The sequence below is a fragment of the Capra hircus genome, chromosome 1 (genome assembly GCF_001704415.2).
Source record: "Capra hircus breed San Clemente chromosome 1, ASM170441v1, whole genome shotgun sequence".
NCBI classification, from domain to species: domain Eukaryota; kingdom Metazoa; phylum Chordata; class Mammalia; order Artiodactyla; family Bovidae; genus Capra; species Capra hircus.
Genome location: NC_030808.1, coordinates 96689195 through 96707826, shown reverse-complemented (window position 1 = coordinate 96707826; position 18632 = coordinate 96689195). Strand labels below are relative to the sequence as shown.

Below are 18632 nucleotides of genomic sequence, written 5' to 3'. Positions count from 1 at the left end.
GGCAAAACAAATTAAGGCTCAAACTGTTATAGGTCATTATTTGTAGTGTGGGAGTGAGACTGGGGAAAGGCAGTGGAAATAAATGTATGTGGCTGGAATGAAGGGAGTACCCAGATAAAGCGGGCGATGTCAATAGGGCAGTGAAAGGGTATAAGAGAAGGGGTAAGGGGAGTCCTGGGGGTATTGTTTGCTATCTATGCTAACTCAGTAAAGTTAATTAACAGAATACAAACTAAACTCTCACCAACTTCAGCTGTCAGGACTCCAATCAGGAGTTTGGGTCATGACTTCTGCTCTTCAAGGTTAAGTAAAACAATTAATGTGATACTATTAAGACACAATTACATAGGACCTGTGTCTGTCATTTATTCCTTCAGCAGGTTATTTCTGGACATATGGACAAGCATTCTGATAATGACAAAATGAGAGAATGTTGGACAAAAATAGTTTAAATCCCTTAAGCTGATGGATTTGAGCATTAATTAATTTTTTTCAATTAAAGTAATTGTAGTAAGCCAAAAGTAGGTATCCTTCAGCTCATTCAGCCTAATATTTATCTCCACAGGTCATAAAGTCTGTCCAAATAGCCAGGACTTGCAGTTTAAACACTTTTCTCTCCTTTTAGTGACATTAACACATACTTAGTAAAACCACTAAAGAATGGTAAGTTAAGGAAGGCAGGTTTTCAAAACTGCACGTGTTAATAAGCACCATTTTAAGTATTGGGTTGGCCAAAAAGTTCGTTCTGAACAAACTTTTTGGCCACCTCAATACAACAGAAAGAAAAAGGACTGTCAGAGGCTTTTTCAGAATGTCTACCATGGACTTACCATTTTGGATCATATAATTCTCAGTTGAGACACAGAAATCAAAGATCCAGCAGCAGGATTTATCACCTGACATAAAGAACATCTCATACAAATTTTCATATTTAATTTTGGCTTCAGAGCACACTGGTGGGGCTGGCTAAGATTGAAGATTGGAGTCTGCTCTCTGTGTCTGCATCTCCACTGCTGCCTTGCAAATAGGTTCATCAGTACCATCTTTCTAGATTCCACACGCATGTGTTAATATACAATATTTGTCTTTCTCTTTATGACTTACTTCAATCTGTATAGAAAGAATAGAATAGAGAATAATGTAATATGGAAACATATACATTACCATATTTAAAATAGATATCAAGTGGGAATTTGCTGTGTGACACAGGGAGCTCAACCCAGTGCTCTGTGACAACCTAGAGGGGTGGGATGGGGTGGAGGTGGGAGGGGGTTCAGGAGGGAGGGGACATATGTATACCTGTGTTTGATTCACGGCTATATGGCAGAGGCCAACACAATATTGTAAAACAATTATCCTCTAATTAAAAAAAAAGATTGACTATACAGGTCTATCTATTCTGATTAGACATTTTCTTGCTAGCTCAATCTGTAGAAAGGAAGCCAAGTTTCCCTAAAGATATGATTAATGTGATGCTAGGTTCCTTTTAAACTCTTTCACAGAGTCCTGTTTTCTTTAAACTAAAGAGATAGTGTCTCATATTCTGTTACTAAAAATGACATAATCTCTACACCCTGATCATCCTATATGTTTAACTGTGTGCTTATCTAATTCTAATTACATCAAATTGACTTTAAAAGTTAATGTCATAGCACTTCCAGAAATGGACACGTGAGTAGCTCCCTTATATTCTCCCCAATGCAACAACCCTAACTGGTAGAAATTATAAATAAAAAAACAATCGTTGGATCAGACTATGAAACAATCTTATGCCCCAAGGCATTGTCAAAAACACTGGAGCAATCAGTTGCCAATTAGCAGAGGCTAACATCTGGGAGCTAAACCTCAGCCAAAAGCTTGATAGGGAGTTGAGGAGAAGAGACAGTCAAAGAAAATCAGACTAAAATCACTGTCTTCCCCTAGGGGAGGGACCAGGGGTCGGGGTGACAGTGTGCTTGCCAAAGCTACACCCTCTGAGGAGAGACACTAGAGGCTGCACACTGTGGAGGAAACAGACTCTAGTGACCTAGTCTGGCCAACTCAAAAACAAACAAGCAAACAACCACAGCCGCCAAGGAGCTGGTTTGGTTTCCACTGGTTGCCACAGTGGAAAGGTACAGTTTGCAACAACAACAAAAAGAACATGAGACATACAAAGAAACAGGCAATGGGACCCATACACACCGAAACTGTCTTTGAAAGGACATGTATATAAGATATAGCAGACAAAGACTTCAAAGCAGCAGTTATAAATACATTTTAAAAACTAAAAGGGGTCTTCCCTGGTGGCTCAGTAGTAAAGAATCTGCCTGCCAAGGCAGGGGACGCAGGTTTGATCCTTGGTCTGGGAAGGTCCCACACGTCTCAGGACAACTAAGCCCATGGGCCACAGCTAGTGAGCCTGTGCTCTAGAGCCCACGAGCCTACTTGACTACCGAGCTCAGGCACCACAACTACCGAAGACCATGCACTCAGAGCCTGTGCTTCGCAACAAGAGAAGCCACTGCAATGTGAAGCCCGTTCGCTGCAACTAGAGAAAGCCTGCACACATTAATAAACACCCAACACAGCCACAGTAGATTCAAAATTCTTTAACAAAATATTAGCAACATACAATATAAAAAGGATATGTCATAACCAAGAGGGATTTTTTCCCAGGAATGCAACATTGACTTACATCCAAAAATTAGTGTAACATATCATATCAATAGAATAAAGCACAAAACTACATGATAATCTCAATAGACACAGAATAAGCACTAAACAAAACCCAACACCCTTCATAATAAAAATAGGCAAAAAATTAGGAACAGAATGGAACTTCCTTAACCTGATACAGGGCATCTACAAAAAAATCCAGAGCACTAATCACATCTAATGGTGTAAGACTGGAAACTATCCACAGAAGACTGAGAATAAGACAAGAATGTTCACATACTTGCCTTTATTCAACATAATACAATAGCTTCTAGCTAATGCAATCAGACAAGAAAAAAAAAGATATACAGATCGGAAAGGGAAATGTAAGTCTATTTGTATTCTAAAATGGCATAATCTTGTACAAAGGAAGCTCTAATGAATTCATCAAAATACTATTAGAACTAATGAATGAATGCAGCAATCCAACCTAGGATTCAGATATATACCAAATCGATTGCATTTCTATACACTAGCAATGAATAATAAAAATAGTATTAGGATGGGAATGTAAGTTGGCAAAGCTACTATGAACAACAGTCGATGTTAACAATGTTTTAATGATGTTAAAAAATGCTGATGTAGGCTTCCCTAGTGGTTGGTCTAATGGTTAAGAATCTGCCTACCAATGCGGAGCACACGGTTCAATCCCTGGTCCAGGAAGATCCCACAGACAGAGGGAGCAACCAAGAGCCAGAGCCACCGCTCTGCACCCAGAGCCACTGCTCTGCAGCAAGAGAAGCCACAGCAGTGAAAAGCCACCATACCTCAACGAGGAGTAGCCCCTGCTTGCTGCAACTACAGAAAGCCCCCATGCAGCAACAAAGACCCAGTGCAGCCAAAAATAAATAAATGATGATGCATGGCTAGTTGGATGGCTTGACTGATTGGCTAAATATTCATTGTGCATCTGTTCCATGCAAGGGCAATATACAAGGGCCAAGATATGGGGGCAGCAGAAGGAAGAAAAGTCAAGTCTTCCATCATACCTTCTGAGTTTCTTCATTACATTTATTATTACATTTGTTACATATATTATACTACATTCTTTCCGTAAAAGACGCTATGCTGCTGCTGTTGCTAAGTCGCTTCAGTCGTGTCCGACTCTGTGCGACCCCTTGGACGGCAGCCCACCAGGCTCCGCCGTCCCTGGGATTCTCCAGGCAAGAACACTGGAGTGGGTTGCCATTGCCTTCTCCGAAAAGACGCTATCCTGAGCCCTTAATCAAATTGTTTCCCAAAAAGGTACTGTATAATTGAGATGATTTATGCAATTGGAAGGAGAATTTAGCAGAGAACAAAGTTTAGACTGTGACGAATCCCAATCATTTCCAATGTCCTCGGATGCCCAAGGTGGATTCAGGATTTGCACGCCAAAGTCTCCTGGGGCACGAACCGGAGACAGACAGAAGGCGGGGCTCTCTACTTGTAAGGAACCTCAAGTCCCAGAATTCCACGGGGACTCCAAATCCCAGAAACCCGCACTCCAAATCTTCTCCGAGTCCCCAGTCGGCTGACCGCGGACGCGACCAAGTTAGGAAACTGGGGTGAGATGCCGCAGCACTTGTCTCCAACCATATTCGTAGGGAGGGCTTTTTACAAAAGTATAGTTATTTGAATCTTCACATTCTCTCAGTTACAGCTCCCACACAAGACCCCCTGCCGGGGAATCTGATATGATGTTCAGCAGCCCCTATCCTCCCTCCCCTTTGCCTTGCTCCCCTAAGAATGGTTCAGCCGGACATTGAGGCTCCTTGATTTGGATCAATGGTTGCACCCGCCCTCCCCCGGAATGTGGGCCTTTGGAGCGAGCGAGGTGGGAGGGACGGAGGCGGGAGGCGTGCAGGGCCCGGGCTGCCGTAGAGGCAGAGTCGGCCGCCGGCGGTGGGAGGAGCCGTGCGGTTCCGGCTGCCCAGGCGAGGCGACACTTGGGTCCGCGCCGCGGGCGGGGACGACAGGTAGGCGAAAGGGCAGCCGCGGCTCCGCGAGAGGCTCGAGCTGCGGAGTCCCCTGCGGCGCCCGGCGCGCCCCCCGCAGCCTCGGCCTCCGGCGAGGCGGGGAAATAAGGAGATGCCGACCCAGAGAGACAGCAGTACCATGTCTCACCCGATCGCAGGCGGCGGCATTGGGGACCACTCTCACCAGGTCCGGGTGAAAGCCTACTACCGCGGGTGAGTGTCCTGCGGCGGGGGTGGCAGGGGTGGGGAAAGACCAGCTCGGCTTGGCCTGGAGGAGGGGCGAATGTGGGTCTGGAGATGTGGGAGGAATGGTTTGGGCGGGCTAGTCGGGGGGACTTGGGATGGATGACCGAGTGGTCGGGGGAGGACGACCAGTGGTGGTGCAGGACGCCCTGGAACCGCACGGCTGAGAATCCTGAGTAGGGTCCTGGGGAGGAGCCTTGGAGTAAGTAGGTCCCCTTGGTGGGTTTGAGAGACTCGCCTACTAAGATTTACAAAGAGCTTTACGTGTTTTAAGTCTGGATGTATTGGGGGTTGAAAGTTGATTCTGAGTGATGCCTTAGTTAACTAAGTTTACTATTAGGTTTTAAAGACGGGGTTGCTTCCACTTGCTGATCCTTGTGATTACCAGCAGGCCTATAGCCTCTGGTTTTCTAAGTCAGATTTGTCTTGGTATAGAAGAGCTCCCGACATGTGTCAGGAATATGATCAGGCTGCCAGTATATTAGACGTAGGGGTTATATTTGAGTAAAGTTGATGTGTTTTCAGGGATATGCATTAGGTACTAGGTCTTGCCTAGGTTAGGTTGTGTATGTGTAAATTAAAATCCGTGAACTCTTCTTTGTCATTGCTTTAAGTCTTGTCCTGCAAGAAGAGAAGAGGGTGAGAGTAAGCAGTTTTAAAATCTGTGATCTTTACTCATATTATCACCTAAGTTACAACTACTGTGGTTACCAAAAATAACCCAGGCCTAAAATCACAGTATCAAATCATATTCTGTAATCAGTAATCTAAAGTGTCCCCCTTCCTTTGAATTCAGTTGCTGTGTGAAAATTTTTTAAGATAATTACACTTAGGAACAACTGTTAGTGTGAGCAAAAAAGTTTGAAACTGAGGGCTAACAGAAAACCCAGCTTCTGTGGCCTGTCTTAACTGCTTGTCCAAGCAGAAGTAAATTGCTTTAAAAAAAAAAAAAAAAAAAACTCAAGCACTAGGAGGTTTGAAACTGCAGTGCATACTTTTACATTCCTGAGAGGATCAGTGAAGATAGCAAACTTTCAAAATGCCTCCCTTGTTTTGATTTCAAGAAAATATAAGCTTCTATGTGTCTTATTGATTTGATAAAAGGATTTATTATTTTGTTTGCTGCAGTGAAGCCTCGGGCTCTGTTTATTAGCTTGACTGTATTCAGAAGTAGTTAAAGGAGTTATTTTGGACAGTTAACAGTGGTTTTGCTTAAATTGATCAAGGAAGTCTTGATTTGAAAACAATAGCTCTGTACTTTGCACTGGAAAAAAAATGCTTTGTTTCCTTTACCTTATCTTTAATTTGACAGATGAGATATTTCACTTTAGAATCTGCTCTCTTTTATAAAGTTGACAGCCTGTGAGTTGTTAGGTACAGAGAACGAAATATAGTACATTTTGTTTTTTTGTAGTGTCTGATTATTGACAGTTTTAAAAAGCTAGATTTACACACACACACACACACACACACACACACACACAGTAGGAACACGCAAATTGTTCAAAAATATAAAATGAAAAGTGTTCCCCATCCAGTCCTTCCAACCTTGAGTTAACTATAATTGATAAAATGAAAAGTGTTCCCCATCCAGTCCTCCCAACCTCAAGAGTTAACTATTATTGATAGTTCATTTCTTGTTCTTCTGGAGATTGCCTTTATTTCTTACTTTAAAGTTTTATACTTCCGTTTTGTGATTTATCAACTTTAGATGGTATCTAGTGATCCCTTCCTCTGAAGGATGAGAAACTGGGTGCACCCTACACTCTGCTTCCTTGCTCCTCTATGCCTCTCAATTTTTATTGTTAAACTATTATTTTTAGTTCACCGGTTTACTTTTCTGATTCTTGACATTAAATTTAGGTAGTTTTCAATGATTCCAACTATGAAACATGAAAATAGTGCTTCTTCCTTTTTTCTCCTGTTTTTATTAGTTTGACAATTGCAAATAGGCCTTGTGCTTAATTGCTCAGTTGTGTTGGACCCTTTGTGACTCCGTGGATAGTAGCCCACCAGACTCCTCTGTCCATGGAATTTTCCAGGCAAGAATACTGTTTGCCATTTCCCTCCCCAGGGGATCTTTCCTGCCCAGGGATCGAACCAGTGACTCCTGCCTTGACAGGCTGATGTTTTACCGCTGATACCGTACAGGCCCAAATAGGCCTCACAAGTATACAAATTAAAAATCATTGTAAGCTTCTCCTTTGCAAAGAAATCTAAGTCTGCTATACTTTAGAATGTAGGTACTGCTCTGATTATAATTTTTTTTTAAAGGAGGATAAAATGGCAACCCACTCCAGTGTTCTTGCCTGGAGAATCCCAGGGACGGGGGAGCCTGGTGGGCTGCCGTCTATGGGGTCGCATAGAGTCGGGCACGACTGGGGTGACTTAGCAGCAGCAAGGACTTATAACCCTATTAATGCTTGACTGAAATGTCTCCAAGACACTCAGTTTAACATCTTTTTGCTTATTTTTAAAAACCTATGAATTTTGATTAGTAGTGAATCAACCTCTTGCCGTTTAGTGCCTTTATGCAATGAAAGCTTTCTAATAGTGCCTTCATTTCAAGCCTCATTTGAAGACAACATCAGCACTCCAAATTGTTCCAATTTCTGACCTCTGAAATTAGATCTGTTAAGATTATATGTTTATTAACAATAACCCAAACTGATGGTTATTATATTGTGTAGTCAGCTGCTCATTACTACAGATGAAACTAAAATGAGTCACCAATGAGGATAGTTAAATAAACAGGTTGGCTGTCTAGAACACCTGCCTGATGTTTAAATAGAAAATTCTTCCCTTACTATCAAGAAGTGTGAGGACAATCTGCACTTGAAACAATTTCTTTTCTTTCACATCATCAGAACAGCTGTTAGGGGAGAGTTTTTCCCTTATCCCCTTCTAACAATATTTCTTTCCAGTGAATATTGAAATCTTGGAATAACCAGAATTTTTTAGTGCATGAATTGCTGCCCCTTTCAATGATGTTTAGTGTTCTCATGTTGTTAAATTTGTTCTTAGTGCAACTGTGCTGTCTCCCTAGATATAAAAGATATTTAATTAGCCCTTTTCTAGTTTTTAAGCAGAAGATTAATAGCCCTGAGAATGTGAGTTTATTGGATACCACCTAAGAGTGCCTGTCTCCTGGCCTGTACTCCTCTTTCCATGAGCTTGTCACTGAGTAGCTTGCCTTTCTTCAATCATTACCTACTGTTAGTTTGGAGGAGGAGAAACAGGTTTTGTGGGTTAGTGGTAGATTGCCATTGTGTGTGCTATCCTTATATAAAGTTACTGAATATTACGGGGTAGAATTTAACAAGGAAATATCTGGACTACTCATTTCCTTGCATAATAAACATAAGAGAAATTTTGTGAAAATCTTTGTAAACCACCCGCTGTTGAGCAGTTATGAATCCAGAGGATTCTTTCATTGCACAACTGCAAACAAAATGGGATGAGCTCCTTACATATTTGGAAAGTATAGCTGGTTCAGTGATGAAGTATGCAGGATTTTCTCACTGTGGACAAGTCTTGGCAAGATGTGTTTTTAAAAGTATTACAAAACAATTTTAGAGATATACTTCCAGTATGGGTTCTATGGAAATAAGAATGATATATTGAGTTGAAAGGTAGGGGAAGGTCGGTTATTGGTCCTAGACCGTCTGGCCGGCACCTGAGCAGAGGCAGCAGCTCCATAGCTTCACCAGAGAGAGAGAAAGGGCATGGTGGCCTGCTGCCAAGCCCAAAACAACCCTCTCAGAAATTTGGATTAGATAATGTGGAGATAAACTGCTTGTCAGCAGCGAGGACTGAAGCTCAAGAGTTACCAGAGAGGCTGGTGAGGCCAGAATCGCCATGTGCAAACTGAAGGGCTGAGGAAATGAGAAAAAAAAGCAGTGTTTCTTTATAGCTTTCTAATACAGCTCCTGGACCTCTTTCTAAGATTACTTGAGTGTTTGTTTCTTTCATGGTTCAAATGAGCCTAATCAAAACACAGGTTGTAGAAAACCCAGTCTTGTTTAGGATTTCACATTTTACCACAGTGTGTTTCTACTCAGTTTAATAAATACTGTCGATCAAGTACTCTAAGCCAGGTACGTGGTACCAGAGTGGTCGCAGAGGATGTCGAGGTGGGTATAAGGCTCTGCCTTTAAGGAACCAAGAGACTTGTAGGAGAAAAGACTTTAAAAAGTGCATAAAGTGGTGTGTGTGTGTGTGTGTCTGTGTGTTTGTGTGTACGGATGGCTCTTGGGGAGGAGTTTGGGTTGAGGGAAGCCCTCCTAGAGGATGCGGTGTTTGAGGCTATTAAAGGATAAGTTTGTTTGTCTGGTGGACTACGATGTTGGGTGGGAGGTCATTCCAGGCATTGCACAGCTGCATGATATGCTTGGGGAGTTAAGATGGGTTTAGTTGTTAGTCCCATAGTCATTCCTCATTAGGACATAAAGTGTATAGTGGGCACCGATAAGAAGTGAGCTAGTAAGAAGGTTACAGGCACTGGATGAGGAAGACTTGAATATCATACTTTGGACTTCAGATTATTTCTCACTGGTGAAGATTTTAAGTAAGGGATGCATGAGTTAGATTTTTATTTTAGAAAGATCAGTCTTGGAACCAGTGTAGTAAATGAACGAGCAATGGATGGAACTTTTATCTGGAGGCTTTGGAAGGAGTCCAGGTGAGAGATTCTGAGATGGAAAAGAGGATGTGGATTCAGGGGTGATTTCAGGGGGTGGAATCATTATGAATTAGAGAGTGATTGTTTGTGGAGAAGAGAGAGGGTCTGAGTCTGTCTTGGATTTTCTCATTTGGATAGACTAGGGAATAGAGAAAGAAGAGATTTATTAGAGAAGGTAATTAATTCCCTGGAACAAGTAATCAAAATTTGCTTTGGGGGCATCCAGGTGGAAACGTCCAGAAGCAATTGAACAGCTGTTTCTTGTGTGCCTACTCTGTGTCCCCAGCACTGTACGTGACAGACAGCTAACCTATGTAGGAACATGGCTGAGAACAATGATAGGAACAAAAATGCCACCAGCAGCCGACTGCAGATCATAAAGACAAGGCACCAGAGTTAATATTTAAAATACAGAAATATATAAAGTAGAAAGTTCCCCCATAACCTCTCACCCTCACTTCCTAGGGGGGGCATTGTTAACAGTTAGGGATATTCTACATCATATCAATATATTATATGTATACATATACACTCACGTTTATTTTTCCTATAAATGTGTTCATATGTTTATATGTGTTTCTTTAACTTGAGTTTTTTCATTCATGATCATTTTTCCATGTCAGGATAGACAGATAAACAGGTAGATACATATAGATAGAGCAGTCTGCCTCATTCTGTATAATTGGCACATAGTGTTGCATACTGTTGTTACACCATAATTTATATAATCTTTTTCTCTGGTTGATGAATTTTTATTAAATTGCTCTGTCAAGGCTTGTTGAAGGAATATCCTTATATTTAATATATATTCTTGAATGGTTGAAGATATGCCTATTTTAAAACTTGATAGTGTCCTCCAAAAATGTATCAATTGACATTCCCAATAACAGTGTATAAATGAAGCATTTTTCCTTATGATTCCATTATATCTTATCAGTCTTTTAAATTCTTGCAAATACAATTGGCAAAAAATGCTAACTTTTTTTTTAAACAATATTGAGACGTAGATATCATTTCTATTTTATGGATGATAATACTTGAGCCTTAGTAAACCACAATACAAAGTTGAGTCTTACTCTTCAGAGAAGTTTCTCCTTGCCCTGTTAATATATTGATGGGCCTTTTTGAGATTACTTTTTCTTTATTGTCAAGTTCATATTTCATAGTTCTTTTCTATCTCCTTGACTATTAAAAAATGGATGTTGCATTATGGCTTTCTTATAATTAACAATTAATTTGAGGGATGATACTTTGAGACTGTACAAATATTTCCTCACCACCTTTCACCCAGTGGTATTACATCCATGGATAATTGTGCCTAAATCTGTTATATTGGTGAACACAAGTAAAAAATTTTTTCTGATTCTGCTATATTTAATTTAGGAAAAAAACTTAGGTTGAAATAGCGAAAGGACTGAATATGGGGTTTTTTTTCAGGTTTGTTTTTTTTTTTTTAAGCAGTTAGTCCTAAGGAAAAGCTTTAGATTCTTTATTTTAGAACATAGGAACATAATGAATGCTTAAAACTGTTTGACTGGTGAAGCACAGTTAAAAATGCTTTTTTTCTTTTCTTTTTTAAATTCAGCTAAAACTATATCTAAATTTACCATTTGGGGCATCTTTGTGGTGAAGCAGACTCTATTGTTGAAGACCAGTGGTAAGCTAATTTATGCCAACACTGAAGTTAAAACCAGGAAAAAAGTCTTCCATGGATAATTTGTTTTGTACCTTAGAAGTAATATCTTTATTTTGCAGTTTATTTTTAGTTTTGGTACTATAGTAAGGATCTGGTGATTGTGGGATATATGAACATGGTGCTTACCCAATTACTTAGAGGGGTATTTATAAAAAAAAGTCCCTTAAAGGTTTTAGTTCCTGGAACTTAAGGAGTGGCGGTTGATAAAGCCTGACTGCTTCACTGAGTCTCTTTAGGATCTATGTACTTATGATTTCTAAAGGATTTTTAAAGCATGTTTTGAAAATATTTTACAGCTCTTGAAAAATAAGTTTCTGAAAAATCTGCATTATTTACAAATATGCTTCCATAGTGTTAATTTTAACTATGAGTGGACCTTAATATATCAATAACCTCAGATATGCAGATGACACCACCCTTATGGCAGAAAGTAAAGAACTAAAAGCCTTTTGATGAAAGTGAAAGAGAAGAGTGAAAAAGTTGGCTTAAAACTCAACATTCAGAAAACGAAGATCATGGCATCCAGTCCCATCACTTCATGGCAAATAGATGGCGAAACAGTGGAAACAGTGTCAGACTTTATTTTGGGGGGCTCCAAAATCACTGCAGATGGTGACTGCAGCCATGAAATTAAAAGACGCTTACTCCTTGGAAGAAAAGTTATGACCAACCTAGATAGCATATTCAAAAGCAGAGACATTACTTTGCCAACAAAGGTCCGTCTAGTCAAGGCTATGGTTTTTCCAGTAGTCATGTATGGATGTGAGAGTTGGACTGTGAAGAAGGCTGAGCGCCGAAGAATTGATGCTTTTGAACTGTGGTGTTGGAGAAGACTCTTGAGAGTCCCTTGGACTGCATGCAACCAGTCCATTCTGAAGGAGATCAGCCCTGGGATTTCTTTGCAGGGAATGATGCTGAAGCTGAAATTCCAATACTTTGGCCACCTCATGCGAAGAGTTGACTCATTTGAAAAGACTCTGATGTTGGGAGGGATTGGGGGCAGGAGGAGAAGGGGACGACAGAGGGTGAGATGGCTGGATGGCATCACGGACTCGATGGACGAGAGTCTGAGTGAACTCCTGGAGTTGGTGATGAACAGGGAGGCCTGACGTGCTGCGATTCATGGGGTCGCAAAGAGTCAGACACGACTGAGTGACTGAACTGAACTGGACCTTAAGAAATTCATATTTTGATGACATCTGATCATACTAATTTCTTCTCTTTGCATTCAAAGAGATAATGTCACACTTGTTCTTTGCCAGGGAAGTTCAGTGGAAGCCTTTTCTTCTCTTCTGATTTAGTTCTAAAATGTATTCTCCCAATCCTCATTCCCTCATACTAGTAACCTGGGAGATAATTTGAAAGAAAGATTGCTTTAAGGTAAGCAAGTTGCCTTTTAATGTCACTAGAGGAAGGAACTATTTTCTGCTTTAATTTTCTTTTTAAAATACAAATTTTAAAAATAATTAGAACAATAATTTTATTTATGTATAACAGTAATTTAAAATTTGTTTTATATTTTATTTGTATTTATTTTATTATAGAGTAACATATCATAAAATCATACCTTTACATGGTAGAAAAATTAATTATAATCTATGCCATTCAGAAGGGTTTCAATATTTACAAAGTACCTCTTCTTTCTATCTCTTACCTCCTCCTAATCCCCAGTTCCACCACCTAGATTTAACTACTATTAAAATTTTGCTTTCTTTTTATTATATCTGTTGATCAGTATGAAAGATGAGGAATTTAGCACTTTTTCATTGCCTCACATGTAAAACTTAAATAATATACCTCCTCCTGCTTTTTCTTTTATTTATAATTATAGTAAAATGTTTTAAATTGACTATCTTAACCATTTTCAAGTGTACAGTTGAGTAACGTTAGCTATATTCACATTGTTATGTGACCAATCTCCAAAACTTTTTCATTTTGCAAAACTGAAGTTACATATTAACAATTCTTTGTCCTCCTCCAACCCCCAACCCCTGGCAACTACTATTCTGTTTTCTGTTTCTATGAATTTGACTCCTGGTGGCTCAGAGGTTAAAGTGTCTGCCTGCAGCGCGGGAGACCTGGGTTTGATCCCTGGGTTGGGAAGATCCCCTGGAGAAGGCAATGGCAACCTTGCCTGGAGAATCCCATGGACGGAGGAGCCTGGTGGGCTACAAAGAGCCCACGGGGTCGCAAAGAGTTGGACACAACTGAGCGAATCCTTAGTCCTTAGTACTGAGATACTTCATATACATGGAGTCATACAGTATTTGTCTTTTGGCGACTGGCTTATTTCACCTTCAAGATTCATTCATATTGTAGCATGCATGAGAATTTACTTTCTTTTTAAGGCTGAATAATACTTCTTTGTGTTTGTATATCACATTTAGTGTATGTATTCATCTGTCAGTGAACACTTGGGTTGCCTCCACCTTTTGGCCAGTGTGAATAATGCTGCTGTGAATGTGGGTGCACAGATATCTGTTGGATTCCCTGCTTTCAGTTCTTCTGGATATATGTAGCCAGAAGTGGAATTGCTGGATCATATGGAAATACTTTTTAAAATTTTTTGAGGAACATCCACACTGGTTTCTATAGCTGCTGCACCATTCTACATTCCCACCAGTAGTACACAGGGCACCAGTTTCTCCACATCTTTGATTATACTTGTTATTCTAGGTTTTTGATAATAGCCATCCTGATGGATATGAGGTGACATTTTATTGTGTTTTTTTCTATTGGTGTGTAGTTGATTTACAATATAGTTTGTTGTGTTAATTTCTGCCCTATCATTATGGTTTTGATTTGCATTTTTCTGATAATTAGTGATGATAAACATTTTTTCTTAAGCTTGTTGGCCATTTCTATATACTCTTTGGAGAAGTGTCTGTTCAAGTCCTTTGACTATTTTTAAATTCAGGTTATTTTTTTTCTTTGCTTTTATATTTAATTATTAGTTTTAGATAAGAGTATTGACTCTCCATTAGGAAAGACATGTTTTTGAATTTATCCTTCCTTTTTCTTTCTCACGTCTTGATTTTTCTTGTTAATTTTTACATTGTAAAGGTATATAACGTTGTTCTGTTCTTTAACTCATATTTTTTAAAGCAGTTTTTAAAAAGCAGTTATAATGAATGCTTATGTAAGTGTGGTGCACTTGAAAACCTGTGGTTAGATGTTTAGAGAAGGAAAAGTAATTTTGTGTCAGTAAAACTTCTCTCTTTAAAGGGTTCCAGTTACCTTTAATTTTAGGGGCTGGTATGTTTTCTCCATCAATTTTATCTCATCTGTTTTCAGTCATCCAGGAGTTTTTCATACTTTCTGGTCTGCTGTTGATGCCTTTTCTAAGACGTTAATAAACTTGTCATTTTCAATTTTCTGTCATTTCCGTGGGCCCTTAGAATGAAAGGGGCTTCCCTGGTGGCTCAGACAGTAAATAATCTGCCTACAGTGTGAAAGACCTGGGTTCAATCCCTGGGTCGGGAAGATCCCCTGGAGAAGGGAATGGGCAAACCACTCCTATATTCTTGCCTGGAGAATTCCGTGAAGAGAGAAGCCTGGCGGGCCACAGTCCATGGGGTCACAAAGAGTTGGACACGACTGAGAAACTAATATTTTCACTCAGAAAGGATATAGATGTTTGTTCCCTCCACCATATTGAACAATCTGTGTGTTGTCTTTAGAAAGCTGGATTATTTTCATCTAATAAGGTTCCCTTTGTATTTAAAGTGTTATATGAATACATAAAGTTTTAAAAGTTGTTAAGCACATTGAGGGTATGCTGTGTGCTAGGTTGGTCTTCCCTGGCGCGTCGGTGGTAAAGAATCCACCTGCCAGTGCGGGAGACTCAGATGTGATCCCTGGATTGGGAGGATCTCGTGGAGGAGGAAATGGCAACCAGTCCAGATTTGTTCCCTGGGAAATCCCAGGACTTGCAGGCTACAGTCCATGGGATCACAAAAGAGCCAGACACAGCTTAGCGACTAAAAACCAAACAATATACTAGGTATTATTCTAAGTATTACAAGTGTGAATTCACTTGACACATTAAATCCTTAAAATATCATAGGAGATAATATTATTCTCATTTTATAGGTGAGGAAATTGAGCCAACATTCTTAGAAGTCAAATAATTCACTTAAGACCATACAGCTGGTAAGTCATAGAGCCGGGATTCAAACCCAAACATACTGGCTTTAGCTCTCATGTCTGAACCATTATACTATGGCTACCTCAAATATGTCATTCCTCCTTTGTGGAACGCTTTTTATTTTACATTTCCTCATGCTTTTTTTAGAGTCCAACATATGACACCTCCATTCACTCAACGTATATTAATTCTGGGCCAGATGTTGTTTTAGATATTGGTGATACAGCAATGAGCAAAACAAAATGTTTGCTCTCATGAATTTTACATTTAGTTGGGGGAATATGTATAATTTTTATGTGCTGGCAATGTATTTTCTCTGAAAAAAAAAAATTAGTTTCATCTACTAAATCGTACAGGCTCCTCTGTCCATGGGGATTTTCCCCGGCAAGAATACTGGAGTGGGTTGCCATTCCCTCCTTCAGGGGATCTTCCTGACCCAGGGATCAAACCCAGGTCTCACGCATTGCAGGTGGCTTCTTTACTATCTGAGCCAGCTTGGAAGCCCATGTACTAAATTAGACTCATTAAATCTCTGAAACAAGGATTATAGTTTTTATTAGCCAGTCTCTTAAAAGTGAGATTGACTCGCTGCTGCTAAGTTGCTTCAGTCGTGTCCGACTCTGTGTGATCCCATAGACGTCAGCCCACCAGGCTCCCCCAATCCCTGGGATTCTCCAGGCAAGAATACTGGAGTGGGCTGCCATTTCCTTTCAATGCATGAAAGTGAAAAGTCAAAGTGAAGTCGCTCAGTCATGTCCGACTCTCAGCAACCCCATGGACTGCAGCCCACCAGACTCCTCCATCCATGGGATTTTCCAGGCAAGAATACTGGAGTGGGCTGCCATTTCCTTCTCCAGTGCATGAAAGTGAAAAGTCAAAGTGAAGTTGCTCAGTCATGTCCGACTCTCAGCAACCCCATGGACTGCAGCCTACCAGACTCCTCCATCCATGGGATTTTCCAGGCAAGAGCACTGGAGTGGGTTGCCTTTGCATACTCATTATGCTTTTGTCACAAAATAACATCTGATGGTAGCTATGCTTTGGGTGGATGCTGTTGTGGGAGGTAGTGTTGGAGATGAGCATTCAGGTGGTTTTTCAGGTGTACATTTGGGGTTGATAGCTGTGGAAGATAAGGGGAGGGAAGGAAGCAAGCTTAGGTAGGAAAATATCAAGATGCTATGAAGTCTCAACAGAAACCTTCGCTCACCCTCTGGGGAGTTCTAAAGATGAATTGGTACTTCATAGCTTTTGCAAGTCACATGTAGGACCTTTATACTGAATTGGTCATTGGTTGTGGGCTGACCAGGAACGGGCTTTGACTATAGATGAGAAGTCAAATCTCTGAAAGAAGCTGAAGACTGGGGATGTCTGATGGTAGCATTCTTGGCAGCTGGTATGACAGGTGCTCTATTGCTAATGGGGAATTCTGAAGGTGGAGTGGAGAGGGGAATGGTCAGATCACAGCACCCACAAGTGTAGGAGATGTGGATTTGAATTAATTTTCTGTTTCCTGTGAAACTCTGGCAAATATTCCTGTGTGCTTTTGCTTTTTAAATCTCTAAAACAGGATTAGTTTGACACTTATTATGAAAATCATATAACCTGTTTGTTCAAACACCTGAAACACACTAAAGAATCTGTACATATTTATAGACTAAGGAAACATAAACCGTGGTATTTCCTTGTCAGTTCAGTTTAGTCGCTCGGTCGTGTCCAACTCTGCGACCCTGTGGACTGCAGCACGCCAGGCCTCCCTGTCCATCGCCAACTCCCAGGGTTTACTCAAACTCATGTCCGTTGAGTCGGTGATGCCATCCAACCATCTTATTCTCTGTCGTCCCCTTCTTCTCCTGCCCCCAATCCCTCCCAGCATCAGGGTCTTTTCAAATGAATCAATTCTTTGCATCAGGTGGCCAAAGTATTGGAGTTTTCAGCTTCAGCCTCAGTCCTTCCAATGAATATTCAGGACTGATCTCCTTTAGGATGGACTGGCTGGATCTCCTTGCAATCCAAGGGACTCTAAAGAGTCTTCTCCAACACCACAGTTCAAAAGCATCAATTCTTCAGCACTCAGCTTTCTTTATAGTCCAACTCTCACATCCATACATGACCACTGGAAAAACCATAGCCTTGACTAGACGGACCTCTGTTGGCAAAGTAATATCTCTGCTTTTTAATATGCTGTCTAGGTTAGTCATAACTTTTCTTCCAAGGAGTAAGCGTCTTTTAATTTCATGGCTGCAATCACCATCTGTATTGATTTTGGAGCACAAAAACATAAAGTCAGCCACTGTTTCCACTGTTTCCCCATCTATTTGCCGTGAAGTGATGGGACCAGATGCCATGATCTTAGTTTTCTGAATGTTGAGCTTTAAGCCAACTTTTTCACTCTCCTCTTTCACTTTCATCAAGAGGCTCTTTAGTAGTTCTTCACTTTCTGTCATAAAGGTGGTGTCATGCACATATCTGAGGTTATTGATATTTCTCCTGGCAATCTTCTACATTCAGTTAAGGAATATTTGAGTCCCTATTGTGTATATAAAATAGTTATATGAATGTAGTAAAGAGTCAAGAATTTTTTATCTTCCAGTTTATAATTTAGCTAAGAATGTGTGTATATAATTAATTGAATAACAAAAAAATGGAGCATAAGATACAGGTTGGGCAGGTTTAGAAGTGTAGACCATTGGGCCTATGCGGTTAAAAAAGGTTTAATGGAAGTTGATATTGAAGAAAAAAGATGATGTTGAAGAAAAATTTCCACCTCCCTCCTTAAACTGAGGAAGTGACAGGGTTAAAACATGGATCATCACAGTCTTATGTATGGGGATTGTGAGTACAGAGGTCTGTAATAAAGTGTGCTGGAAATGGTGGGATCACATTGAGACTAGAAATTGGAACCAGCTTATCTAGAGTATTAAATACCACAAAGAGAGCTGAAATTACAGATTTAGGAGATACTTACATAGAGTTTTGACTGTGTGGATCACAATAAACTGTGGAAAATTCTGAAAGAGATGGGAATACCAGACCACCTGACCTGCCTCTTGAGAAATCTGTATGCAGATCAGGAAGCAACAGTTAGAACTGGACATGGAACAGCAGACTGGTTCCAAATAGAAAAAGGAGTACATCAAGGCTGTATATTGTCACCCGCTTATTTAACTTCTATGCAGAGTACATCATGAGAAACGCTGGGCTGGAAGAAAC

The 18632-nt window shown here is 40.3% G+C and overlaps 1 protein-coding gene across 1 annotated transcript in view; it reads left to right on the top strand.

The window, feature by feature from the left end:
* PRKCI (protein kinase C iota) overlaps positions 4514 to 18632 on the top strand; it is a 69501-nt gene continuing 55382 nt past the window's right edge. Inside the window, exon 1 of the mRNA XM_005675332.3 lies at positions 4514 to 4868. Coding sequence (XP_005675389.1) covers positions 4768 to 4868 — 101 coding nt within the window. The 5' untranslated portion in view covers positions 4514 to 4767. The remainder of the gene's footprint in view (positions 4869 to 18632) is intronic.